The following is a 27754-nucleotide window of genomic DNA, read 5'->3' as shown; positions in this document are numbered from 1 at the left end:
TGCTGCCGGCTGTGCCAGCCAGTCCAGTACAGAAACTGCAGCAGGGGCTGGGTAATAAAAGTGGAATTTGTTCTAACAGTTCACTATGGTTTTTGGCAGTTTCCATTTTTGGAACAGAGGTGAAAGGCTAGACAGCGTGGTCTGTCAGTGTGGGTTTAGGTATTGCCTGGGAGGGCCTTGAGCAAAATCAGTCTTTAATATCTTAATTCTCCTGTTGTCTTTCCAAAGTACCTTTTCAAGAACGTTTTCAGACGACACATTTAAAACTACTAAGTTAGAAGCTCATTAATGTATTTGTTTTGCATTCATTTTACTAAAATATTTGTTGAGTTTGTATTAGTAATTCACAGTGACTGAAGGGACTACAGCTACGTAGTACCTTGTGAGGTGCTCTCATACAGTGATACAATCCAGTGCACACTGCGTCGAGTGCTGCAGTATTTCTGGAAATGCCTCTCTGCTCCTTAACAGTAGATGGAGCCCCAGATAATTGTCGTACATGCAGAGTACAGAGATGTAGCTAAAGAGAAGGTGTGAAGTGCTCTCTGAGTTATTTTGTGCTTTTTAACATAACTATTAAATATCTTGTAAATAAATAAAACCATGTATAAACAAATGGGGTCTGTATAGTCTCAGTTTAGTTGTAAGAGTCTTGGAATGTTTTAGGCATTTTCATAAGCTTGATTGCAAGCTGCTGCCCTCAGTGAAGATTTTTTTTTGCTTTTTGATGCTAAGATAAGTACATTTTATGCTTGTGTTTGTAACTTGTTGTCATCCTTTTGCTGTTAATGTCTAACTCATTGGAATATGTTACACAGAAAAATTAATAAGTTGCTTGCCAGGGCTTGTCTAAGAAATTAACTGCTGAGGATTTCTGGTGTTGTAGAAGTTGGTAGTCAGAAGAGCTAGTCAGTGAATGCATTTCGTTTTCTACAGAACGGAGGAAACGTTAAGTTTTCTTAATGTTCATTAAGTCTGTGATATTAAAAAAAAAAACACAAACAGAGCTTACCGCTGTTGGGGTGTAGGTGTACACAAGTAAATTTGCTTTGTTCCTTTTTTTTTTTTTTTTTAGGACGGCCTTGGCAAGATTTCGTCAAGCTCAGCTTGAGGAAGGAAAAGTTAAGGTATGATGTAAAAAACTAAAGCTTTGTTACTCTGATGAAGGGTGGAATGCAAGCCAAGCACCAACCTGTAACAGTTTCCAGAACAACCATGCACTGCTTTCAGGAATCGTATAGGAGCTTGACATTAGTCACCCGGAAAGCAGTTAAAGTAGGGGCTGTGTTTCACAATGACACAAAAGAGAAATGGTAAATAGAATTTTCTTAAATAACTGCGTAAAATACTGGTAAATGATAATTGCTTATGGTAGTATTCTAACAAAGTAGTAACCATGGAACAGAGGGTCTTGGGGATCCTTCTGAACTCGGGGCTTGCACGTGACAAGTGGCGTGTTATTAAACTAGCACATGATGTCTGCATCTGATCCTAATTGTCTTGGCTCTTAAGGGGTTTTGGGGGAGGGGGAGGGTTGGGGGCTGGAATTGGCATCAGATTCACAAAGTTGGTAAGCCCATTTTAGACATTAAAAAATATATACATGTTGTAATGCAAGAAGTAGCACCCCTAAACCCACGTAGAACCTTAGTGAATTATTCTCAACTCTCTGGATGTTTCTGTACACTTTTCACTGAATCATAACTCAAAGTGCAAGAATATTTATGTAGGGATCAGAGTGTTCCCAATTTTTTTTCAGACAGGTTTATAAATTTTAACTTTGGTAACTGGCAAAGAAATTCTGGAAATTCAAGTGCCTGGTGTTCGCACTGTAAGGAGTGATGTTTTACACGCAAGATGGGACAGTTTCTGGTGTGCTATGTGAAGGAAGGAGTTTTTGATATATAAAGGGTTGACCTGCGGAAGTACTGTAGGGAAAGGGACAAAATAATTGCATGCGATGCTAGAGGTAAGATGAAATTGTGAAGGTTGGGGAAAAAAAAGTGTTTTTAATTAACAGTAGTTGGGAGAGTACAAAATTTTTCTTCATCCTGAAGAAAAATTATGGAATTTAGGTAGTTGTAATTGAGAAAGAAAGGCCTGAGCTTAACAGCTGCTTGGGAAACAGTGGATTTTATTTAGATGCTAGTATGTTGAAAATTATGTGAATGCAGCTGTTGTAGATGAAACATTATTCATCTGTGTAGTGATATGAAGGATTAGGTGACAAGTTTTGTTTTGAATAAAGTGGGATTATGTAGTTCCCAGTATTCTGTGGTAGTTTAATTTGGCAGGTCTGCATGCAAGTAGTCATTTTTTATCCACTCATTAAAAATTGGCGGGAGCAGAAGGGACTGGATGCTGGTAGCATAATTTAGGATTAATCAAGCAACAAAGTTTGCATGAAATGCTGTGACCTTATTGATGCTAGATTGTGTGTTTTTTTGTCTAACAGGAGCGAAGACCTTTCCTTGCATCAGAGTGCAATGAATTGCCTAAAGCTGAGAAATGGAGGCGACAGGTAATGTGAATAGACCTTTATAATTCTGTAGCAGGTTGAACTTTTGTAAGCAGACTGCCTAAAACAGACACGCTAAATTTCTCAGACTTCTTCAGTATACTGACAGTTGTGGTTTAATTTAGACAGGAATATCGTACAGTTCACCACGTGTTCAGTGAAGGTACAACCACATTGCAATGCCCAGGGCTGTGTCCAGTTGGGTTTTGAATATCTCATGGGATTGGGATTCTACAACTTCTGTGGGCCCCTGTACCAGGGTTTGACAGCCCTTTTAATGAAGTTTGTTTGTTTGTTTTTCCTGTGGATGTACTCAGAATTTCCATGGTCCGATTTGAATTTGTCACTGCTTGTCCTATTGTCATGCACCTCTCCAACAGCCTGTCTTTGTTTTCTCTATACCCTCCAGAAGACAGCAATAGGGTCTTCCCCCTTCATCTTCTCTTTTTAGGGATGACCAAACCCATCTCTCTCTTAGCCTTTCCTTGCGTGCTGTGTGCTCCAGCCCTTGTGTGTTGTACTCCAGGTGTGATCTCACAAGTGGCAAATAGAGGGGAAGAATCACTTCCACATGCTGGCCACATTCTTGCCGACCCAGTGCAGTGTGAGGTTAGCTTGTGCTGCACTGTTGTATCATTGACTCCTGTTGAGTTTTTTGTTCAGCTTATTCTTCAGAAGCTGCTTTCAGGTCATCCAGCAGTTGGCCTGTACTCTTAAATGGGCTTTATTCTCTCCCAGATGCAGACTTTGCCTTTTCTTTGTGGAACTCTGTAGACCCATTCTCTAACCTGTCCAAGTCCCTCAGCAGCCTTCGCTCCCCCCATCTGGTCTCATTTACGACCTTTCCAAGAGTGCATCCAGGCTGTTAGAAACTTTAAATGATGCTGACCCTGGAGGGGTGTCACTAGTAGTTATCTGCTAGCTGAGCTTTGTCCTGTGTGTCACAACCTTTTGACTCTGGCCAGTATTGGTATTGAAATGGCACTGAACGAGTTGCTAAAGCAAAGGTAAACAGCGTTCCCTGAGCCTGCCAGCTCATAGGGCTGCCCTGTCGGACATTCCTCTCTTCCCTTCTTTGCCTGAAAAGTCAGAGGTGAAGCTATTGGATATACTTATTAGGAATTTGATTGTTTATGAGAACTGATGTAAAATAATTGCGTATTTTAAGCCTCTGAGGTACTGTGTTAGTCCAAATAAAATCTATGTTGATATTTGAAATTGTTAGTCTCAGATCCACTTTCTGGATCAAAAAGACAACTTCAAGAAGGACCTTTCTGGGTTTCTAGTTGGTTGTGGGTGGTGTTTTTTTTTTTTTTTTTTTTTTAAATGGAGAAATTCACTTTTATGTTCTTATTTAACTAGATCATTGGCGAAATTTCCAAGAAAGTGGCACAGATTCAAAATGGTAAGATTTTTCTAATTAAATTTTATCTGTTTGAATCTCTCTCTGGTCCTAACCAGGAGATCACAGTATTCCATGTGAGCAATGCGCCTCTAGTAAGTTGCTTGATTTCTTGTTTCTTTTCCATTTAACAGCTGGATTGGGCGAATTCAGAATTCGGGACCTGAACGATGAAATAAACAAACTTCTGAGGGAAAAAGGACACTGGGAAGTCAGAATAAGGGAGCTAGGAGGTCCTGACTATGCTGTAAGTGCAGATTGTTTTGCACTACATGGTGGTTCTGCTTACAACTAAAGTGAATAACGAGAAAAATCTGTGCAACATTTAACTATTATTTGGCCAGTGTTTATTAGAGAGGAGCCTTATTTAATCCCTAAATATTTCTTCTAATGTTACCTAACATTTGTTTCCATGATGAGCAAATTTGACTTTTCATTTGGAGTGCTGGTTTGAGGGGTCTTACCTTCTGTTAAAAGTGCACAGCAGTGTTCTGGTTTTATCCATCAGTAAGCTTTTATTTGATTCCATACCTTCTCAGTCTCTAGAAAGGTTTCTACTTGGGTCACCTAATTACTGCTGAAAATGAAAGGAGACTAGCTCTCATTTGCCAAAACATCAAGTGTGTTTATTGTCAGATTTAGTAGTGCGTATTTACAGGATACCTGAAGGTAATAGTACAGACAAGAAGAAGGCTTTAGATATTCTGTCAAAGTGAATCAGGTATGGCTACTTCACCGTTTTCATTGTTGGGTTAGCTGTGTGATTTCTCTAGTAAAAGTAGAGACTGTATAAAGATGAGCTATGAGGGCATTTTACTTGTATGGTTGTTTGAACTGATGCAGCTTATCTCCTTTCTCAATCCTTTAACCTATTAAGATGCCTATTTTTATTAAGGAATAAAACATAAAGCAACTGTTTATTTTTCAGAGGATTGGACCAAAAATGTTAGATCACGAAGGGAAAGAAGTTCCAGGAAACAGAGGTTACAAATACTTTGGAGCTGCAAAGGATTTACCAGGAGTTAGAGAGCTTTTTGAAAAGGAGCGTAAGTAAATAACTCTTCCTAGACACAAATCTGCATAGTAGTATTTTTTTGAGATACCACTTAGACTAGACAGTAAATTTTCCTAGACTATTTACTATAGTACGTAGGGAATGCTAGTAACTACATATCCTGGCCTGTGTCTTAGATCAGCTACATGAAACACTGAACTCAAGAAATTAACTATATGCTATTTCTTTGGACAAAGAGCACCTTTGACTCTTTACAGTTTAATAAAAGAAGCATAGAAAAGAATAAACTGTTTTCTACTGTGAGTTCAAAATAGTAAGTACTAATATTCTACAGAAACTTTCCAGCATAGCAAGTTGACTTTAATGGTAAGCTATAGGAATTAATACTCTGAGTTCAGAATTTAAAAAAATGAAATTTGAACATATTTTTTGATGCAGGAATCAGCTGTCATAATAGGAAAATCTAGTTGTAAGTAGATAAAACCGTGTATTGACTTGCCATAGAATGAGAATTACTTGGACTTGAAAATGAGGCAAGCCTGCTGAATCAGCTCTGTCTTGTTTGCTGTCTCAGGAATTACGGGAGGTACTACGTGATCTGCAGCAGCCTCAGTCAGTTTTCTAGCTGCTTTCATGTAATAGTTTTGCTCGATACTGGAACCCCCGTACATGGAGAAAAATGCATGACAGAGCGTAGAGTTGCTAGATGGTGGCAACTACGTAATAGGAAGCATCAGGGTTGTGCAGGCCAGAGTAAAATACCCGCACTGATACTGCCAGCAGTTCAGATCATCCAGTGATAATTCGATTATTGTGATAGTTATAGTTGCTGCAAAGTTGGTGGGGGTTGCTGCAAGCTATCAAGGTTGACTTTATGAATGAGAGACATGTATTTTTAAAGCCCTTCCACCACCCCGAAAAACTCGAGCTGAGCTTATGAAATCCATTGATGCCGAATACTATGGCTACAGAGATGAAGATGACGGTATTCTGGAGCCACTGGAACAAGAACACGAAAAGAAAGGTATGCAAGATTCAGAAGTCTCTGTGAATAGTCATCTAGTTTTTCTTAGATGTGTAGACATCAGAATGTCCTGGTAACCTTTAATGTAGAGAAAAGCCACTCTACCTCTTTTTGAAGAAAGAACAAAAATGTTTGCTTTTGTGTGTGTATTACTTCATGGCTGCGTTTTCTAGAAAATCTCATTCTCTATCTAGCACCCTCTTTCTTGGAGAGACCTAATTCAACCAGAGACCCACAGTTCCAGAAAAGGCAGTCAAAAAAAAAAATGAGTTCTCATTTTGTTTTTTAAAAAAATTGATGCTTCTCATGTCCCATACTGTCAGTCAAGTAGCAACCAACTGCATCTTTTGAATGGCATGCACTTCTTTCCCCACTATAGTGTTCTGTAACAAAGCAATAGTCTTGCCTGGTCTTACAGAAGACAGAAGGACCAAAGAAGTCAGTTCTCCCACTTCCAGCTTGCACACATTCCTGTCTTTTCTTTGAAATACTCCACGTGTCCAGATCCAGCACATCTGCTAGCACCTGTAAATATTAGTGGATGAGCTTCTCTCTCTTGAAAGAAAAGAGAGTAGTTACTACCAGAGTAGTTACTTTGTATTTCATTGCTGGTGTGTTTTTTCTCCCTGTGGCATTTGTCTGCAATCCTTTCCCGTAGGAGCTAGGAGCTTGTCAGATGAATGGCCTTCTGAAGAGTAGCTGCCTTTGATTTGGTTTAAATCTCAAGTTAAGGTGAACTGTTGCTCCCTTGATACTCTGTTGAAGAGAAAACATAGAGTTCCTCTTGAGGCTACTAAAATTAATTTTAATACCTCATTCCCCCAGTTTTTTGTACAGGCATGAAAAGTTCTACTCCAGTGTACACATCCTTTTCTCTGTATGGAAATGGTTTCATATTTTTGATCATCTTTGTCACTCTTCTCTTAAGCCTTTTCCAATTATGCTGTTGTTTGAAATATGGAGTGGAGGTGATCAGAACTACACACAGCATTTAAGATGCAAGTCCACCACAAACTCTTTCTTTACAGTGGCAATTACATTTTATCAGTGATTGTCACTGTCCATTCCTGGTAGTTCCTAACAGTCAGTCTGGATTTGGCTGTGTGTTGAATTTTGTAGGTGATTTAAGGTCTTTTTGAACATTAAGTTAGATCAAGCAGGAGAGATGATGAACTCTGAAATTATTTTTTCCCACGGATAACTTGAGTACAGCTGGCACATAGGTACTTAAATCACAATTGTGTAAAGCCTTTCTGGAGGGTGGGGAGAGGGGCACTTAAGAGTTGTCTTTCGTCTCTACAACTGTTAGTGGTTTCGTATTGTTAATAAAGTTCCCCTTTGAAACGAACACTTCCACAATAGATGATACTTATTATCTGTCACCTTATTCTCCAGCTTTGTTCCTACTGACTTGCCCAGTAAGAATTATGAGAACATCAGAATTATGAGCTGAGTTCTTTGAAACTGTTTTTAAAACCCAGCACTGTTTCTGCCATCTGGTATTTGTGTAGTTTTAAGCAAGAGACCATACACCTTCAAGAGCTTAGCTGTTTTGTAAATAGCTGTTTTAGCATTTCTGGTGAACACTCATTGATCCTGGCAATTTGTTACTATGTGCTTTATATGTTTTATAATACCTTCTATGGATGCTTCAACTGGAGGCAGGTCCTATTTGCTCCATACAAAAAAGTCCTGGTAGGTCCTTCCACAAAACACAGCAGATGCGAAGATCATATGTTCTTGAGTAGTTTTGCCATTTCCTAGGGCTTCTTTCTGTATATGACTATCGCTTTGGAATTAGAAAAAGTTTAAACTTCAGAATGTGACTTGTTATGTAGGTTGAACTTGTAACTGTTTTTAATACTTAGTGACTCTTGATATGGTCTTCTACTTGTTACACTTACCCCTCCTCAGTGATGAGATCTTTACCCTGTTGTGGTGTATTAGAGCCTCATGACTTATTGGCTAGCTTATAGGACACGGAGGAAGGAGGAAAAAAAGGACATACTGCACTTATCTGTGTCCTGCAGTGTAGCTTGGAGCTTTAACCCAGGTGAGCAGTAGCTGGCTGACAGACAGTCGATACCATAGGAAGGGAAGTTGTGTGCGTTGCCAGAAAGGTATCTCGCTCAGTGTTTGTCTCACGTCCTGCTAACTGCAGGCAGGAGAGGTAGCCTATTTGCATTCATATGGTTACTGAAGAAAATTATCATCTTTGGTGATTGTGCTACTTGAAATAATAAGGGTAGAGATAGAGATGCTAGCAGAACCAATACGTGGAAATGAAGCAAATGGGAACTGTATAAAAGAGCGTTGGTTCGAGTTAATGTGGCTGTTGTAACCCTGAATTTATCTTTCAGTGTGCATGGCAGGGAAAAAGACATTCCTTGCAAGTACACAATATCTAAGATTCCCTTTGGGTCACTTGTTATCTAGGTTCTTGTGACTTTTACCATGTGATCAGAAGAGTTAAATTGTTGTAAAATGAAGTATTGAAAAAAAAACACTTCTTAATTTGTGTAGCTTTTCTGTTAAGAAACCACACAAAACACAGTCACGTGCCACTGGTTAGATCTTGCTTTCTTAGGGAGACCATTTTAATGTTCACTTTGGGAGCCAAGGGGAATGACTGTTGAATTCTATAGTTGTAGGCATTTCTACTGTTTAGTTGCATTCGTTTTGCACTTCCCTACAATTTCTAGGCACTTAAGTTGTCACTGATGAAGCTTCTTAAAACTTGTATTAGAGCTTTTAGTAGCTCTCAGTTGCATAATGAAGATAGGACAGCCTAAACGGTGAGCTAGCAGTGAGTTACAGAATTGGAAGCATGCTACAAAATAAGCAAGAAATGCACCCTGAGATGAAAAGTACTTGTGTGGGTGGTCATTCCATGGAGCGTAATCATATTTAATTAACTACATGGTGACCAGGATTCCTGTAGCTGCTGACATGCTAGAAAGCTGAAGTCGCTTATCCTGGTCACATGGCTCCCTGTTTTTGTGTTAACAGGGTTAGTTGATGTTTATCCATGACACTCAATCTAAAATGTACCCCAGTTAGTACTGTGAGAGAGCGCTAGTTGTTAACATTGGATTTTGCTCAGACAGCATTGACATCAAAGTTCTACAGTAAGTGCTTATTACAGATGTAGAGGATTTAAATGAGAAGTTTAAGTCTTTGGAAACTGGACACAAATCAAAGGAACTCTAGCTTCAGTTGTTGCAGGACTGCTGTTGAGGAAATTGGGGCTACAGCTGGACCATGCTGCTTTAAATTGCTCCCACACACACTTGCTCTTTTCCTTTGCCGAACAGTTATAGCAGAATTAGTGGAAAAATGGAAAATGGAGAGAGAGGCACGACTTGCAAGAGGTGATGAGGAGGAGGAGGAGGAAGTAAATATCTATGCTGTCAATGAAGATGAGGTATGTGATGGTTAAGGTGATGTTACATTTCATGTGTCTTCTATGCTGCCTTACGGAAGAGAGATTTGCTGAGAATCTCTCTGCTGCTGAATTCTGCCCTTCTCTCTGCCTAAATTCCTATTCAATTTCCCTGTTTAGTTTTAAAAAAAGATATTAGTAGATAAGTATGTTTGGTCTGTGTTTACAGAATGATGGAAGCTGGCAGATCAGAAAGACATTTTGCTAGAGAGAAACAACTAATGGTTAGCTGAGACCTTGTGAGAAACTGTCATTGCCTGGACTGCTGGTGCTTGTACGGTAGTGTGTTACCAGCACTGTTGAGTCACACTTTTAAGTATGACCTCACCTTAGTAATAGAATCATAGAATCATTTAGGTTGGAAAAGACCTCTGAAATATGTCCAACCCTTAACCTAGCACTGCCAAGTCTACCACTACACCATGTCTCTGAGCACCACGTCTACATGTCTTTCAAGTATCTCCAGGGCTGGTGACTCAGCCACTTCCCTGGGCAGCCTGTTCCAGTGCCTCAACTCTGTCAGTGAAGAAATGTTTCCTAATATCCAACCTAAACCTCCCCTGGCGCAATTTGTATTAATACAAATAGGTTTTTTGTGTAGTAAATTTCAGGCCATCAATTCAGGCCAGCAAAGACATTTAATGTTCAGGGGTTTGTTCACAGTTGAATTTTGATACGACAAGGTTTTGCTGATGCTGCAGTCATCACTGTTACTTGCTTCTTTCTTCTTCCTGCACCCAGAGGCAGTAAGGGAAATGAAAGATATTCCCAGCGTGCTCTGAGATCTGCAAAAGGAATACTGAAAGCTAGTTCTTATTTTCTCAGTCCATACCTAAGAGGGTTTATCACTAGAATGAAAAGGAGGTAGTCCGTAAGTTAAAACTGGTTATTCCTTCTGCATCTTGTTTTGTTTGTATTATTTTGTGATTGATAAGCCCATCTCTTAGGCATGAGAAAGAGGCAGTATAGAGCTATACAGGGAAACGGTGCATATATCTAATATTTTTAAGGCATTTGCTTTCTTCTTGATTGGCTAGCTCCTCTTTTGTTTATAGCTTTGCTATTGCAGACAGAGTTACATACGGAAGTAGAGATTGTGGCCTTATGTTCATATTATTTCCACAACAGTGTAAAAGCCATATGAAGAAATAAAGCAACAATTCTGGAAATCTCAAGGACCATAGGATCTGAATGTAATGCTTGTCATATTCTGTTGTTGTTTGGTCCTTTTCACCTGCTTCCTGTGTTTTTGTATCCTCATTTATTTTCTCACTGGTTCCTTCTGGCAGATTTGTGTTTGACTCCTTCAGAAAGTAAACTTAATGTCATTTAATTTTTTTTTAGTCTGATGAGGAAGGTGGTAAGGAAAAAGAAGGTGAAGAAGGCCACCAGAAGTTTATTGCACATGTTCCAGTGCCAACTCAGCAGGAGGTAAGGCATCAGAAAATTGAATTGCAGACATGTGCTCTTGCTATTGCAAGATACATAATTTGTTCCTTGAGTGATGTTACTCTTGTTCCTTCAGTGATTTTACTCTGTGACTGTTTAATCCTCTTGCAAATGCTGTGGAACTGCCCACAATTACAGTACCATTGCTATACCCCTCTTCATTTGAGAATTTCCTAAACCTTCATTTTTGCATTTTTGCATAACTTGGAATCTGTTGTGGTGTTACCACAGAATCACAGAATTCTGGGGGCCCCAGACCTGGATGCAGTGCTCCAGGTGGATCTTAGGGAGCTGAAGAGGGGGCAGAATCACCTCCCTTGACCTGCCAGCTACCTTTCTTCTGATGCAGGCCAGGATGTGGCTGGCTTTCTGGGTTACGAGCACACTTTTCCAGATTATTTTCATTTTTTTTTGTCCACCAGTACCCCCAAGTCTTTCCCCACAGGGCTACTCAATCCGTTCTCTGCCCAGTCCATATTTGTGCTTAGGATTGCCCCGACCCAGATGCAGGACCTTGTGCTTGGCTTTGTTGAACTTCATGATGTTTGTATGGCCCACCTCTCAAGGGCACTTGATGGTATCCCTTCCCTCTATTCCACTGATTTTATACCAGTATAAGCCTCTTAACTTTCACTGTTCATTTCTTGTGCTTCTTCCTGTTTTGCTAGCTGGCTGTTCTGAGTTTCAGCATCTCAACTAAGCTGAATGTCTTACTTTTATACTTCCAGATTGAGGAAGCTCTTGTACGGCGAAAGAAGATGGAGCTTCTTCAGAAGTATGCTAGCGAAACTCTCATGGCACAGAGTGAAGAAGCAAAAAGACTTTTAGGATTATAATGCTGCATGAATATGTCCTGGTTATAATCCATCCTAAAGCACCAGTTTGATATATTCTGACAGCAGGCACTTTTAGCTCTGAAAGTTCCCGTGAATGTTAAGAGTAAGTTGTGATCAAGGTAGTGTACTCTACAAAAGCAAAAACACTCTTTTGGTCAATCTGCTAAGAAGACTTGCACTTTGGTGCTGTGAAAGATCAAGCCTAGAATAGCATGGTTTCTACATCTCCAGTAAGTCTTTAGTCATTTCACTTTGTAAACACTCTGTGTGGCAGTGCATCTTTCAGATAAACCAGCAAACCAAATAACTACTTAAATCACTAGAGAAATCTAACTGATGTTACTGCTGGTCTGTCTCCTGTATCCGTATTTATGTAAACGTATTTCTCATGTTGAGTTTAGCTGACCTGAGTCCAGAAGTAACTTAGTCTGTTATGCCTGGTTAGCTTACCAGAATAGCTTAGAACCTGCTTAGAGAGAGCTTGATGGCAGATCTTGAATGATTTTGAAGTTGATTTGCTTCTTTATATGACACATGCAGTATTGTCCAAAAGCTGTTACCATTTTTATGGTTTGGAGCCGTGAGTATGAACTGCTCAAATGCTGGATATTCTAGCAGCTATTGTAAATACTTTCATCTTTGTAATACCTTGTTCAAATATTTTTATTAAATTTTATACACATTTATGTCTAGTTTCATTCTAATTCAAAGGATTGTGCTCTTTACCCTAATCCTAGTCAAAGAATAGGGTCATAAACAGTCATCCACAGAAGGGTTTGAAGTTGGGCATCCCCTCCTGCTCACAGCTTGTGTATCATGTGAAAAGAGGCAGATCACAGCAGAAGGCTTGTTTAGGGTCTGAGTGAGTAACATTGTTATACAGGTCTGAATGAAACTTTAAATTGGACTCCTGTAGCCATGGAGTGGAAGTGCTGTCTAAGGAACACACTATAAACAACTACCCACATCAGGGACTACAGAGTTTCTAGATGCTTTTAATATTCAGCTCTATATTGTATTGTAGCAGCATACTAGTCTGTTTCTTGACTCAATTCTATGTTCTCTGAGTTGCACGCATCTTTTTGAAGCTGTTTTTATTTTTTGCTGCTGTCTCTTGAGTGTTTTCTAGTCTTCCTCTTAGAGAAGCTAATGTACTTTATCCACAGGTTATTTGTATTGCTGTAAAAGATAACACTTCCCTAGAGTTCCTTCCCTGAAATGTCTGACCACCAAGAATGAAAGAATAGGCTCCTTTCATGTTGGATGTGCTAACAGGTTTATGGACAGGCAGGACTGGATCAGAGTAGTGTACTTCACCTATGGAAGAGATTAGTATGTGAAAGCTAAGGGCTTTGCCTGGCACTAAGCCACAGAGTTCCTGGAGCTTAATAAATCAGCAGGCTGGCTGTTAAGCCCTTATCAAGCTTCAGGAGCGTTTGTCACCAAACCATAGTATGACAAAAAGGCAAACAAAAATAAACTAGAGCTGCCAAATGGCCTTGCCAGAAAGGCATTTAAAGTTTGGTTGTAAACAGCCCCTTGCCAACCATGCTTCTATTAGACCGTCCATTTTTCTTGTCTTTGTTTAGTATACATTTTTTACTAGCGGAACAGTGCTTGTAAGAAAAATGCATGTCTTGCTGCAGATTTGCTAAGCTATACACTCCAGATAACCAAACCAGATTTAGAGGAGAAAAAAAAAAACACTAATTATTACAGCCTGATTCAGTCTGGGAGACTGGTAATAGCTATGGTTGGTCCTTTCTGTCACCATATACATCTATAGCATGAAAGACAAAAATAGACAGATTAGGGCAATGTGATAATGAGAAAAAGCATAAAAATGAATAAACAGGAAGAATGATGAAAAAATCAGGACAAAATAGTAATTGTATTCGTGTTCAAGAGAGTTTCTAACAGTCCTGAGCAAGACCAGTATAATAAACAGGGAAGTCTTGAAGCAGATGCTGATCTCCACTGACCAAGACAAAGTGAACAGATGTATAAAAATGCAATCTGGACCTGTGCAATGCAAAATGGCAGCTGGTTGAACCCTCTGTGCTGGACACGGTGCAGCTCTGAATGCTAAGTGTTTTTAAGTGGAATGTTCTCTTCAGCCATGTCTGAGCCAACAAATTGCAGAATAATTGTTTCTTGGCAGTGGCCTGCAGCAAAATACCTATATTTTGTTTGCTCTACAGGCTGTTACGTTGCTGGTGAAGTTAGGGCTGGGATCCTTCTGTAGCCAAAGCCATGAAACTGAACTTGTAGTTTGTCCTAGAGACTGCAACAGTGTCGTATGCATGCATTAACTCTTACTTTGGGTCTGCAGCTGTAGAGATGTGGATTTTATCAGGCTTTTAACTCCACCATTGGTGTAATACCTTAGCTTTGAACATGACTAGGTGACGATAATCATTTTACAATACTTGTGTTCTTTTCCGCTTCAGAGTTCTGTCCTGTGCATGGTCTTGGCTTGGGATTTGTTAAATCATTCCTGAATGTTTTAACACTTCTGTTCTCTGGATCATTTTCTGTGTGCTTTTCTGCTCTAGAACTGCATGCAGCTTTGTTTCATTTAATGCCAACCACGTGAGTGGTGAGAAGACACCTGCCGTCCTCTGTCGTGGCAAGTGTAGCGCAGTCACTGGAAGATCGGGTTCTCCCTGGAGTGCTGGGGGGGAGAACGAGGAAATAAGTGGATTTACTTAATCCATATTAGCAGAGGAGGAAGATAAGGACACAGAGCTTTGCGGGGTGTCTGTTAACTAATGGTATTTTGTGTTTGGTGCCTCACTTCAGTATGTGGGGAATTCTGCTGCGATACAGATCCGGCACCCGACGGACCGCAGCGTGTTTATGCACGTCGCACTTAGTACTAGTTCGAAAGGCGCCGGGTCCCGCAGCACCGGGAGGAGCGGGAAGGCCGGGGGGCTGCGCCCGGAGGGAGCGTTGGGCTCCGCTCCTTCCCCTCCCGCCGGCTGAACCCGGGCCCTCCTGGCGGGGCCTTCCCCGGGGCGGGGCTCCCCGGCTCCTCGGCACCGCCCGCCCAGGGCGGAGAAGCCGGCATGGGGCGGGGATCCGGGGCCGGCGGGGAGCGGGGGCCGGGGCGGCGGCCGTGCCCGGGGGCTGCCGCCATGCGCCGGGGGCTGACCGCGCTCCGCGGCCTCCTCGGGGGAGGCTCCGCGGGGCGGCCGCTCCGGCTCCCGGCGCCCAGCGGGCCCCAGCCGACCCCCGCCGGCGGTCCCGAGCCGCTGGCTGAAGGGAGCGGGGGCGGCCAGGTGAGAGGGGCCGGGGCGGGACCGCGCGGGACCGGGAAAGCGGCTGCAGCCAGGCCCGGAGGCTCCCGCGGGGATGCGGCCTCGTGCCGCGGGGGGCCGCGGCCTGTGGAAGCGGCGGCCCGAGGGAGGCGGCGCCTTCCCGGTCAGAGCGAGGCGTGAGCTGCTCTGGTTCCGTGATTTCCCGCTGGGAGCTCGCTTCTCAGTTCCTTTCCCTTGGTGGAGCTGTAAAAGGCAAATCGCTGCTACTGTGAAGTTCGCGTTCTTCGTCTAGGGTATGTTCAGACAGCTAAACTTGTGAGAAGAACAGCATTTACTGCGACCCTGTTACAGTCTGGTTTCAGAAATGTCACATCCCTACTTAAAAAAGACTAACAAGACTGCTGTATGCTTATCAGCAAGCCCGTGGTGTCTCTTGTGCTGCAGCCACGTTATTTCTGGTGCAGCGCTCCTGAAGCGGAACCACAGAATGGTTGGGGTGGAAGGGACCTTAACGACAACCTACACCGAGAGCATGGTCGCAGGGTTTTTGTTTCGTTTTTAAGTAGCAGTCAGTGATTATAGAGGAGAGAAAGCAGAGGGTTTCAGAGGGAGTTTGTGGATGTAAGGCTGATAGACAAAACTGCCTCTATAAAATCAATGACACTGCGATACCCTTAAAATATTGACCTTAATAAATTTGGCTTTGTAGGGGAATATACTCTCACTTATGGGTTTTGAAAATGCAGTTTGTGTCTTCTAGAGAAGACAGCAGTGAGAACTTGTCAAGGAGAGTGTAGCTACCTTTCCTGTCTCTTATGGTGATGGTGGTGGCAGTGTCCATTTCTGCTGTACCCAGCTGCTGGATAGATGTACCCAATGAATAATTGATGAGGGACAAAGTGATGCTTTTATGGGCAAAATGCCCTTTCTCAGTGCATGGCAGGCTGGATTTCTGTCAGTATGTCCCTTCAAATAGTATTGTATCACATAAGTATGCCTATAAGGCATATTAGAAAGGGCAAAATAAAAGATCCGTTCCTTCCCTGTGGAACTGTGTGTGTTAACTGCAGTGTAACTATTGCATATCTTATCAAATATGTATACACCTGGACATAACTAATACACTCTTTCTTTTCAATTTATTCTTGCAGCTCAACATTCTGCCGTCCTTTGGGTTTCTTTTTGACATTGATGGTGTACTGGTACGAGGAAAGACTCCAATACCTGCTGCAAAAACAGCCTTTCAAAAGCTAGTTAATTCTCAGGGACAATTCTTGGTGCCTGTAGTATTTGTCACCAATGCAGGGAATTGCCTTCGCCAGAAAAAAGCTGATCAGTTGTCTAATATACTAGGAGTTCCAGTGAGTAGCTTAAATCCTATTTCTTTAGTTATTTACTTTCAGTGATTGTCAAATGTATTATATTCCATTAAATGCTGCTCAGTGAGTTTTTGCTTTTGCCTTAAGCCCTCTGAAATGCTTTGTTGGAAGCACTATAAAAGTAAAAGTACTATAAAAGTAAAAAAAAAACAAACTGTCTGAAACTAATGACAATGGTATTTCTGTTGGTAAAGGTAGTGATATTTCCAATAGCAATGGTATTTCTTTGCAAAATTATTATGGTGGGACTAAAACTTGCCTTCTCTTTCTGAATAAAATAAATAAATGTGTGCCAGTAACGTGAAATGCTGCTCTAGCAAGCTGAATGTCTTCCGTGATAATGTGAAGACTGGAGCCTCCTATCTGTCTTTGGTATAAGTGATAAAAAATTTATTTCCCTCCAGTCCTTGGGCTCTGCAGGCACATTGTTGAGGACTATTTTTGAGCATTACTAAGATAAAGCCATAAAGTAAGTTCTGCGGTGCCTTTTCTTTCAGTAAGGGTCTCCATCAATAGAAAATCACACATGTTGTGGGTCAAATGCCATATCTAAATTATTTCTGGATTTTTTTTGTAGATCTGTGGTAGTAGTAGATAGTAATTTTGTAGTAGGAATTCTTCTAGGATAATCATTTTACTGTTTTCATGGCCATTAAAGGAATGGGATATGTAAACTAAGAAAAGGTCTTCAAATACAACAAAATCAATGCTGCAGTCTAGCAAATCTACTGCAATTAGAACTAGAGCAGTGCTGGTTCATCTTCCTTGTTTGTTCTAAATTAATTTGATGACTCTGTAAAACTAGGAGAGAAAACCTTGTGTTGATGTGGAATAGAATTATGGAAGCAGAAAGGAACGTGTATGTCAATTAGCAATGTATGTTTTTTTTGAGAGGGGGATGTTATCCCCCTTCAACTATGAAATTTAGTAAAAATTGATGTGGTTTTATACAAATATGTATGATTGTTTTGTAATTCATAGAATTTGTCACACCTGTTAAGTAAATCTACATATAAATTACTTACCTGAAAGCCAATAAACTCCTTTTGTTCTTAAATTTCAAACAGATTTCACAAGACCAAGTGATGATGTCACACAGTCCTCTGCGGATGTTCAAACGTTATCATGAAAAATGTGTTCTTGTATCTGGACAAGGGCCGCTTCTGGATATTGCTCAAGAGTATCTTTAAAAAAAAAAAAAGGCAACTTTCTGCTCAAGTATTTTCCTTAATCAAGTTAGAAAGACCAAATAATTCAACACTACAGATTCAGTATTAAGAATTCATTATTAAGCTATGGTAGTTCCTACTCTAACGTCAAATGTATGTTTTGAAAACGGTTGCTTTGTTGATGGTTGCTTTACTTTATTCTGCGCTTTTTCACCTTACTGTTACATGCCTTTTTACTGTGAAAGGGAGAAGGAATTATTTCTTTGGCATATATTTGTAAATGATCCTTTGGCACAAAGGGTTTGTTGTACCCTCTTAGAATCATAGAATCATTTAGGTTGGAAAAGACCTCTAAGATCATCTGGTCCAACCTTTATCCTCTTGAGAGCGTGGCACTCTACAGTATCATGTAGTAAATAATATATATAGTTAGCCTTATCTTGGCAGTGGTATTTCAGAGCCTGAGTTTGTTGCTCTATGTTTCTTTCATCTTCCGTTACCTTCTTCAGGCCTGCCTGCTCAGGTCATGTGCCAGTAGGTTATCCCCTGCTAGTGGAGTGGGGTGTTATTTATCTGTTATTTATCACGCTTTCCTTTTAACTCAGCAGCTTGAGATCTGCTTTGTAGAGTGTCACAGCATTAACAAATAACCTGCTAGATGTCTGTTCTTAGCTTTACTAGCTAGGGTGTAGGTTCTGCTTTTTGTGCTTTGTTTTTGTTGTTTGTTTTTTTTCCTTTTTGTAAGCATCTGACACCAGGTAATACTGTTTTCATAACCAATATCTAGGGTAAACCTATACTTGAAAATATTTTTGCAGCTTCTGTACTAACTGTCAAAAAGAACTTTAATTACATTGATATAATTGTGCTGTCAAAGATTCTGACTTAATGACCTTAAGTTGTCTCATGCTTTCAGTAACTCCCTTCTGTACTTTTAAACCATAAGTTGTAAAAAATGTAGATGCAACTTCTAAGTGTAAGTTTGCTTTCATGCTCAAAGATGAGAAAAATTACTGAAGGAACATTCCAGTTACCTGCCAAAATTTGTTAGACGTGTTAAGAGAAAAGCGTGTTACAGGACTGAATTCAGCGTACAGAAAGTGTACATGTTGGATAGCATTCTTATAGGAGATACTCTTATTTTCAAACACCTTTACAAGTGGCCTATAGTGTTAATTCTAATACAAAATCAGGTGGCTTAGTTTGTGTAGTTGATATATATAAATAGCTCTTATTTGCATATTCATTGCAGAAGTCTTGGTAGTATTGCAAATAGCATCCCCACTGCTTTTTGCACAAATGAGCAGTTTCAGTTTGATTATTGTCTTGCTAAGGAAGTTAAAATTAATGGAATATATCTGCATTTAAGAGAACTACAATGCAAATCTGGAAATTTTCTCCATTTTTTTTCTCCTTTCCTTTTTTTAGTGTATTTCTGAATTTATCTTCGCTGCCTGTAGGGCATAATTAACCTTTATTGGTCAGTTCATTGTTTTGCAGTAGACTGAGCTTTACTATGTTTATCTGAAATTACATCTGCAGCTATAATGGCCTGAGGAAAGCATGGTTTGTGGGGACAGTATTTTTTCCTCAGAAAGATCATATTTCTTTCCTATAAGGATTACATAACCTGTTGTCTTGCCATCAGATGAACTTTTTTGTATTTATGTAAAGGTAATCTTTGAATTTTGCAGGTATTAGGTGGCTTCTTCCTTTTAATCTCGTATTTTGAGCAAGTTCTCTACGTAATTTCTGTTAAGATTTCAGGCATACAGGTCTTCTGTATATAAAGAATGGAATGATCATCTTTTTATCTCATGCAAGAAGTCTTTAATATGTTGCTTTTATTCCTAAATAATTAGCTTTACTAGATGATAACCTGCTTGCGTTAAAATTGAATTACAGATTTTTAAAAGTATTTGAGTGTAAGCAATTGTGTATCCTTAACTGGTGTTTTCCCAGTCTTGGTTTCAGTCAACCCATCACCATTGAAACATTGCGGGAGAAATACCCTTTGCTAGATGTAGTTGACCATGACAGAACACCTGATGTTTTGGTGAGTCTGTGTTTTTTAATTTTTTTTTGTTTGATCATTACATGACATCCTACAGTAGAGGTCAATATTTAAACTACAGAGCTAATGCTGTTGTTTTATGTTTTATGCAGCATTTTGACTTAGCTTTTTTTTTTTTCCTGTCTCCCTATTTGTTTTATTGCAACATTTTTAACAACTGTATAGACTTTTTTCTGTTAATGTTAACTTCATAACAAATCTTTACGTTTTGTAACTTATGGTTGTGAGACAACTGATAACTTATTACAGATACCTAATTAAAAATGTGTTTGGAAAGCTTACCGGTTTCTGTGAATGTATGGAAGATGAAATTAGCTTTTTCTTCCAGAATGGGATGGTCTTGGTACTGTTTTAGGCTATGAGGTTGATCTAATTGTAAAGAATGATTTGCAGATAACTAACTGTTCTCCAAAGGAAAGCTTTTCTTGTTTATACCATTATTTTAGTATATTTAAATATGAACAGTACATACTGTTAGTTTACATAAGCAGCATGGTTTCAACTGAATTTTGCAGAATTTCAATATGAAGTGAATGTATGCATACACAACAAATGCATGCGTATATTAAATATATGCAGGGTCAGTAAATGAAGTTTTTTTTCAATGGATAGTCAAGAAATTACTTGTTGTGGTTCATACAATTCTTAATTATATCAGTGTTTGCCTTGCTTCTCAACCATGCACGTCTAGAGTTCAAGAAAATGTTCATGTGTTTGTCACTATGACAAGTAAATCATGAAATCATGAAACTACTGTTTGGCCAATAAATGTTGTATGATGTGTTAATATTTTCTCTTAGCAGTGTTAAAGAAATATGTTTCAAAATACATTTTTCAAATGTATTGTTAATGACAGAGGCCAGTGTTACTCCTGCAGAAAAATAAACATCCATGCTTTCCTTAACATACAGAAGTGAAATAAGCAGCTATATTCCCTGTGGTGGTTGAATAGATTGTAGAAGGCTTCCATATGTAGAACGCAATCACTTGTCTGCTGTCCATTTACCACGAGATTTCAGTTAGAACTTGAAATGCAAATTTGTAAGTAAACTAACATCAGGTACGGGAGCAGTATCTGCACCAAAATAGAGTGTGTGTTTCCTGTCAGTTTTGTGGAAGGCAAGTGTGGGAACTATACTTGAATTTATTCTGTTAAAAAGAGTAGTAGCTGTTAAATCTTGTAGAAAACTTTTACTTTTTTCTTATTTCAGTACCCCTCTGCTGTGGAGCTTCCCAAGATTGAGGGTCAGTTATCTTTACTTAACTTGCAACTGTCCATGAATAGATGAAATACCTTTATTGTACTTTTCATTATAATTAGAATTGCTGGCCTCGTTAGAAAGTTGGCTGAGACAATTCCAAAATTTCCTCATTAGTGATATTGGCCATTAATATGGAATGTATAAAGCATGAGAAAACTGTTTTTTATGTGCAATTTTCAACCATGTATTTTAAAAGCTTCAGAAGGAAGGTGAGGTCTGCTTTCCTTTTCTATCTTCCTTTAACAGGCTATTGTTGCATTCCTTGTAAATGTTAAGAAAGAATTGAAGAGTTCAGAAATAACGGGTCTTGGTCTTGCAGTTGTCAGGAGGGTCACTTCAGAGTTGTAGTATGAGAAGCGTCCTGTTTCAGCAGGCCATATTCACATCCCCATTTTGTCTGCAAAACAGGAAGGTAAGGTAAAAGCTGGACTTCAGGATTAAAAAAAAAATCCAGATGGTGATTGCTGGAGATCTGAAAGTTGTCTAGAAACAGTATCCCAATTTTGTTTTTAAGATGAACAAAGTAACATTCCTGATGGATTATTTTAACACTGTATATAAACATACAGAATTCACAAAGGTACATAAGACTTAGTGCTGTGCAGCAACTTAGCCAATACAAAAAAAAAATCATATAATTTCTTAAACACATAGATATTGCACTGGGGTCTTGTTACTTCCAAGATTTTTCTATGAATGAATGGATTTGTAATGTTAAAGTTAATGTGACTATTTCATCAGTTCATGGTTGAATCAAATTAATTGCTCAGCCTCTTTAGACCAAGTTGTGTCAGAGTTGTGCCCTATCAACTCTGTTTTGTAATTCTTGTTCTTACAGCTGTTGTTTTGTTTGGGGAGCCAGTCAGATGGGAAACCAACCTTCAATTGATCATAGATGTTTTGCTGACAAGTGGCTATCCTGGAAATCCTTATCACCATGAAAATTACCCTCATATACCTGTACTTGCTTGTAATATGGATCTGATGTGGGTAGCTGAAGCACAGTCTCCAAGGTAAGTGCAATTACAATGTGTGTGTGCCATGTTGTATCTTAGGTTTTTCCTCACTTTTTCAGTAGAATCCGTGATCAATATTTTCATGTAGCTTCACAGTAGATCTCAGCTTTGAATACAACATTTCACAAGTAGTGTACTTTCAGCAAATGCTGTCTTATTACTGTCTACATTATTGCATCCCGGAAATTAGTTACTTGAGATAAAGTGCTTGTAAGACCTAAACCTTTTTTTTTCTCACTTGCAAAATAGAGAAATTTTTGCTTGAGAATCTTAGAGTTTGTCCAAAGGAAAAAAAAATGGAAACAATACCCTTTTTTAACTTTTCATTTCATTAGGTCCTTTTCTGGTATTCTTGTTTTCTACCCTGCAGTTTCTGGTAGAGTGAAGAAATTGCCCTGCTAGTTGAAAGCAGTGGTTTTGAGCTGAAGACAGCATAGTGAATTGTTTAAGGAACATAAGAAAAAAAGAAATAGTAAAAATTAAACATACACCAAAATAGATATTGTTGTTATTGTGACTTGATAATGGGCTTGGTCTTGGGTAGAAGATCTTGTCAGGTATTCTTACTTGGTTGCAAAGACCATCTCTAATTAGCACATTAGCAAACTATATGCATGTAATAGTTTCAACTAGAGTAAGGTAATGAGTATATCTACAGTAAATAAGATGCATAGCTTCAGTTGTGTTCTTTGGGAAAGATCCAGCGTTAAAACTGACATCTCTTTTTTTCATTTGAGCTCGACAGTATGACGGATTTGTGTGTCAGTGCTGTTACCTTCCCTACTGGAAAATGTGGTTTTAAGCTGTTGCTAATAAGTACTGGAAATAATTGTGTGCTGATTTATTCATATTTCTTAACAAACAGGGTAGAGAGAGGAAATGAATAGTTAATTGGGTAAAACTAATTCTTTACCATACTTAAGTGCTACAGCTGTTTCCAGTTTTTAGCTTTTTTCTTATTTTAATTTCTAGGCCACTAGATACTGAATTTATTAGCACAATGTCTCATGTGGCTTCTGGTGCTCAAACGTTACACATTTTTTTTAGGCTGTAGATACTTGGTTTGAACAGCTATACTCATCTATGTGCACAAGGTACCAATAGTTCTTCTAAAGTACTATGTATACTCTAGAAAATAGGATTGCTGTATAGCAACTTCTTATTCTTCTTACAGTGTTTTTGATGCTTCCTTGTTTCTCGAGTGATACGTATTAATTCATCCCTAACCCCCGTATCCTGATTTCAGTAATGAAGTAAAACTGCTTTTTTAAAGCATGAAATTACATCTTCTAAATTAATTGGCTTGGCTTGGCATGGCTTGATTGATGAGCCATTGTCACTGTTACTAGCTTTTTTGAGTAAAATAAGTGTTCTCAAAAGCTTGTTGTAAAATTATAGTTTGTTCCATGAATCTCCTTTGCTTCTATTCTTGAGAGAAACCCATGAAGTTTTTAAATTACAGAGTGGATTTTGGTATACTCTTGTGGTTAAAGAGGTTAATTTTCCTTCTGTCCATTTCCAACTTTCCTTTTCATCTTCTCTTTATTAATTCAGCTGATTCTGTTTGGTCACTGCAAAGAGCAGATCACAGGCTAGGTATTATTTCAAAAATTCCCTTTTGTAACTGAAGCACCTGCCTAAATACAAGCGACACTATTGCAAATCATTCCTACATTTTTAAAACTGGTAAGTCTGTGCTGTCCCAATTACTTTTTTTATTAAGGTCTTTGTTGTTCAGCTAATCAGCACCTAGTTATTACTGAAACAGCTGTGGAAATGTTGCATGTAAATTGAGGGAAAATTCATGGTAACAGGATATGATTTATTCAATAAAAAAAAAGAACCTAATCTTTTGCTGTATTCTTCATAAAACTTGATTTGTCACAAGGTCTTTCTATCTTCTTAGGTTTGGGCATGGAACATTCATGGTTTGTCTGGAAAACATTTACAAGAAGATCACTGGCAAAGATCTGAAATACGAGGCCTTAATGGGCAAGCCTAGTGAACTGACCTATCAGTACGCAGAATACCTTGTCAGGACTCAAGCAGCAGAAAGACAATGGAAGCAACCTATTCAAACTCTTTATGCTGTTGGGTAAGATGTTATAAGTCTAATGAAGAAATTACTTACGAGATAAATACCAGCAAACTAAAATACACAGCTCTTACTTGGTTAGTTGGGACCATTGTGCCACCACTGGGGCTACCTAACGTTCTTGGCACTGTGTTGTACTTTTTTATGATTTCAGACCTCATTGTTTCTAATCTTGAAACTTAATACTTAGCTCTTTCTATGTGTAATTTCTGTAGAAGTACAAAAATTGGTTTATATGTCAATTTAAAAAAAAAATTCTCTAATATGCTCTGTAAGTCTTTAACAAAAAGGCAGTGGGAGGATTGTTTTGTACTAATTGTTTTGTTACTGGTATAACCCTAACGAGCTTTGAGTAGAAAATGGGATTTTAATGAATGTAGAGCTAGAATTGATTTGTGGTGTCATTAAGCTTGGTCATACACTACTGTGCATGTAGTGACATCATAGAATCCTTTTCATAGAATGAGATAAAGCTCTGTTGTACTAGGGACTGTTCCAGAATCTCCAAGACGTTTGGAAATACAAGTTCATTAATGGACTGCTGAAATCTATTCTTGATTTCCTTTCCCCCTTACCACGTCTGCAATTTTCAGTATGGAGAATTACTCCTATTAAATGTCATAGTTGATGAAATGGCATAAAATAGCTATATGGTTGGGTTTCTTCCTGTGTACGTCCACATGAAGTTATGTAAAGCGCAAATTAAACTGTTATATCAAACCCTTAAAAACGTCTTCTCAGACAAACTGAAATCAGAGAACTAATATTGTGTTGCTGACTAGACTTCTTTTTTGCAGAGATAATCTCATGACTGATGTCTACGGTGCTAACCTTTACAATCGCTATCTTGAAGAGAAGAACTCCAGAAAAGGTTCAAAAACACAGATTCAGGCCAAAGTTGCTGGAGGCAGAGGGTCTGCTGCTCTCTCTCAGGATGATGAAATAGACAACAGTTGGGAGAATGAATTAGCATCTGCTGCTGCTACCCACTGTAGGTCTGTTCTCGTTTGTACTGGGGTTTATAATCCCCACACAGAGGCACCCTTGGATACCAAGGAGAGCATAACCGAAACAGTGTTCCACGGCCACAGAGATTTTAGGTTTGATCCCGGTTTATTAGAACCAGATCATATTGTACCAGATGTTGATGCTGCTGTAGACCTGATCTTCCATCTGGAGAACTTTGCTCCTAATTGAGATGACATGATTTCTTAAGGACTACTCAGTGCTATGCTCCTCCCCACCCCCCAAATCCAGCAGTGTGCTTTAAAATCATGCCACAAACTTTGTAAAGTGTTTTTTTTTTTTTTTTTACTTTTTCATTTATATAAACTTATATAATTTATATACATTTAAGTATATCTGTGCACAGATTAGTGTGCTAAATGTACTTAAAATTATATACATTAAAAATCTGTGCTTAATATACTTAATATAAAATTATATAAGTATAAAGCATACTTTTAAAAGTATTTGAAAATATGTAATTTCTTGCTTTAGTTGTCCTTTATTTTCATCCTATTCATTTTTTTTAGATATTTTAGCTATTTTATCATAATAGTTTGTGTGCGTTACTGGTACTTAAATTGCCACGTGACAGGCCTTTTTTTGTTTGCTGAAAGATTTAGCTTCTAACTTTTGGGGGTCTTTGTGATGCTGGGGTTGTTCACACGATTAGAAATTGGTCAGTAATGAGCACAGTATTCTGCAAGTAATGCAGACTTCTCAGTATTCTGCAAGTACTGTGCACTTTTTCAAATGTGTTGCTTCAAATAAGTGCTAAATTCAAGTATGTTCTGCTTTTTTGTACTCACATATAACCCCACAGCCTTTCTTCTTACCTGTTTTTGCAGTGTGTCTGTAGGTGCATTGCCTCTCTACTTTGACGTGTAAATCTGTAAAAGAAATGCCCATATAAGCTGATGAGGGCTGAGTTGTTAAAACCGTTTTTAGAACTCCTGCAAAGCTGAACTGAAGAAAGGCAGCTAACAACGGCTGTTCTGCATGGCATAATACCTGGCCTTTTTGTTGTTACCTTTTTATTTGCAGTTCTATGGGGAATTTAGAATTTTAGAAAACTTTAGAAAATTTCAGGCATTTCTCTCAGCTGGACTTCTCCACTGAATGTGTGACTGTTATTTGGGCAAAAAGTGCCTAGTAATTTACTTGAAGCTTCATGCCACTGTGGTAGTTAACTGGCCTTTAGATTAATATATTTTCTCTGTATCAATGTTATGTGTTCGGTTCATGGATTTTATATCTGTTCATTAAAAATGTAATTTATTTTACCTTATTTTTGTAAAATACTTTTAAACATTTTAATCTAAAAGATATATTTGAAAATAGTTCTATTGGTTGTAACAGTGTACTTGTGAAATAAGATATGTCTGTCCTTTATTGATTGGCAAACATAAGCCAATTAAGTGTATTTAAAACAAAGTCAACTTACACAGAAATCACCCTAGGGAGCTACTCAGGTATGGGTTTTGTTTTATTGTGTTTTGCTTGTTTATTTTTTGTTTTGCAAATTAGAAATTGTACAGACAAATCTGTGGGTCTTCCATTTTAGACAGGTGGTGGCATGAAGAGAAATGACTTCCTGGCCAACTTCTTCAGTGTTTATTATCGTTAGTTCAAAATCTGAAAACTATTCTGTCACGAAGAGATCAAAATTGTTACAATGCAGTCAGGCTTATCTTGTGTTTTTTTTTTCCATGTGCAAATCACTCTAATCCCTCTCTCAACTATCAAAATTGTTGATTCATGCACTGGTAATATTTCAGAAGTAACTTTCAATATACCTTGCATGATCCAGGATTCTAAGTTTAAGGAAACTGTTCCAAACAGTTTATCTCCTTTTTCTTCACTGGGGAAATATTATAGCTGCATATTCTTGCCTTTCTTATTGTTACAGAAAGCGAATATATATCTACTTTAGCACATTTCTGTAATATGCCAACTATTTGCAAAGTATGCCGAGTCTTTCTAGGTAAAGAGTGTAGTTACGGTTTTGTAAGATGACAAGATAATTGAAGATGTGTTGTTTCAATATTGAAGCATGTTGCAGAGCTCTTTATTATTGGAAACCATTTTAGACCATCAGTGAAGCAAGAAATAAAAAAGTGGAAGTTGAAGAACACATTGTTCCATTTTCTTTTTTTTCTCCCAAAATATGCATGAATATTTCAAAAGGTTCATGAAAGAACTGTGTGTATACTTTTAAACTTCATTCCTCATGAAAACAGTAACTTAAAATGCTTATGTTTGGCTACTAATCAGGCTACTGTTTTTTCACTACACTAAGAGGAGGATGGTTTTCAGTCTGTAGTCCTCTTAGGTCATTTGCAATGACGAGTCTGCTTGAGTTATCTTTAATGTGATTCTTCAGATGAATGTATGACTGAGTCCCAGTAGTGTTTTATGGTGCTACTAGATTTGGAGCTGCATCAGCACAAAACAAAAAAACAGGTAGTTGTTACCATGTACGGTGAACAAAGATGACATATATATTGGAACTACTACAAAACTTGAGAGAAATGTTAGCATAGTAGGCACAGGTCATGGTATACTAGTGAGCCAGGCAAATATTTTGGTGAAATATGAAAAATTTTAAAGATTTGAAGGGATAAGGGATATAGTGAGTTACCTTTGAGAATGTTTATCTGGAGCTCTTGCTGAATGTGAAAGATCTCACAGCACCCACATGCTAGATGCTCCTACAAATTCATTATAGTGTTGCTGAACTAAGTGCATTGGAATTAAATTGTATTCTCTAATTATTACAGCAACCACAATTGATATAGAGCTAGCAAT

The 27754-nt window shown here is 38.6% G+C and overlaps 2 protein-coding genes and 1 long non-coding RNA gene across 6 annotated transcripts in view; 2 read left to right on the top strand and 1 right to left on the bottom strand.

Annotated features, from left to right (window-relative positions):
• ISY1 (ISY1 splicing factor homolog) overlaps positions 1–12370 on the top strand; it is a 13186-nt gene extending 816 nt beyond the window's left edge. The window contains exons 3-11 of the mRNA XM_035337657.1: positions 1076–1127; positions 2456–2521; positions 3881–3923; positions 4055–4167; positions 4849–4966; positions 5837–5959; positions 9274–9383; positions 10746–10832; positions 11579–12370. Coding sequence (XP_035193548.1) covers positions 1076–1127; positions 2456–2521; positions 3881–3923; positions 4055–4167; positions 4849–4966; positions 5837–5959; positions 9274–9383; positions 10746–10832; positions 11579–11686 — 820 coding nt within the window. The 3' untranslated portion in view covers positions 11687–12370. The remainder of the gene's footprint in view (positions 1–1075; positions 1128–2455; positions 2522–3880; positions 3924–4054; positions 4168–4848; positions 4967–5836; positions 5960–9273; positions 9384–10745; positions 10833–11578) is intronic.
• Positions 12371–14784: 2414 nt separating this feature from the next.
• On the top strand, positions 14785–27754 carry LOC118173250 (haloacid dehalogenase-like hydrolase domain-containing 5). 4 transcript variants are annotated; one of them, XM_035337656.1, is made up of 9 exons: positions 14785–14967; positions 16098–16307; positions 17393–17505; positions 19457–19550; positions 20780–20813; positions 21669–21843; positions 23753–23941; positions 24739–24936; positions 27727–27754. In XM_035337656.1, exons 1-9 carry the CDS (start codon positions 14824–14826, stop codon positions 27737–27739), a joined length of 1170 nt encoding a protein of 389 aa, XP_035193547.1. In that variant the 5' UTR covers positions 14785–14823; the 3' UTR covers positions 27740–27754. The 4 variants fall into 4 exon arrangements, with proteins under 4 accessions (XP_035193547.1, XP_035193544.1, XP_035193543.1 ...); XM_035337653.1 differs by lacking the exon at positions 27727–27754 and adding an exon at positions 25795–26229; XM_035337652.1 differs by lacking the exon at positions 27727–27754 and having other exon boundaries at positions 24739–25367.
• Positions 25467–26956, bottom strand: LOC118173254. The gene is made up of 2 exons (XR_004754096.1): positions 26487–26956; positions 25467–26410 (listed from the first exon to the last, which is right to left on the bottom strand). It is a non-coding gene; the product is annotated as an uncharacterized LOC118173254 (long non-coding RNA).

This window comes from Oxyura jamaicensis, chromosome 12, assembly GCF_011077185.1.
Source record: "Oxyura jamaicensis isolate SHBP4307 breed ruddy duck chromosome 12, BPBGC_Ojam_1.0, whole genome shotgun sequence".
In the NCBI taxonomy this organism is placed as follows: domain Eukaryota; kingdom Metazoa; phylum Chordata; class Aves; order Anseriformes; family Anatidae; genus Oxyura; species Oxyura jamaicensis.
This window is presented reverse-complemented; position numbering and strand designations above follow the sequence as displayed.

Coding starts and splice junctions, on each gene's coding strand:
- LOC118173250 (XM_035337652.1), top strand. CDS start 14,824: ATGCGCCGGGGGCTGACCGCGCTCCGCGGCCTCCTCGGGGGAGGCTCC. Junction 16,308..17,392: donor CTAATATACTAGGAGTTCCA/GTGAGTAGCTTA, acceptor AATTTCAAACAG/ATTTCACAAGACCAAGTGAT. Junction 23,942..24,738: donor CAAACTCTTTATGCTGTTGG/GTAAGATGTTAT, acceptor TCTTTTTTGCAG/AGATAATCTCATGACTGATG.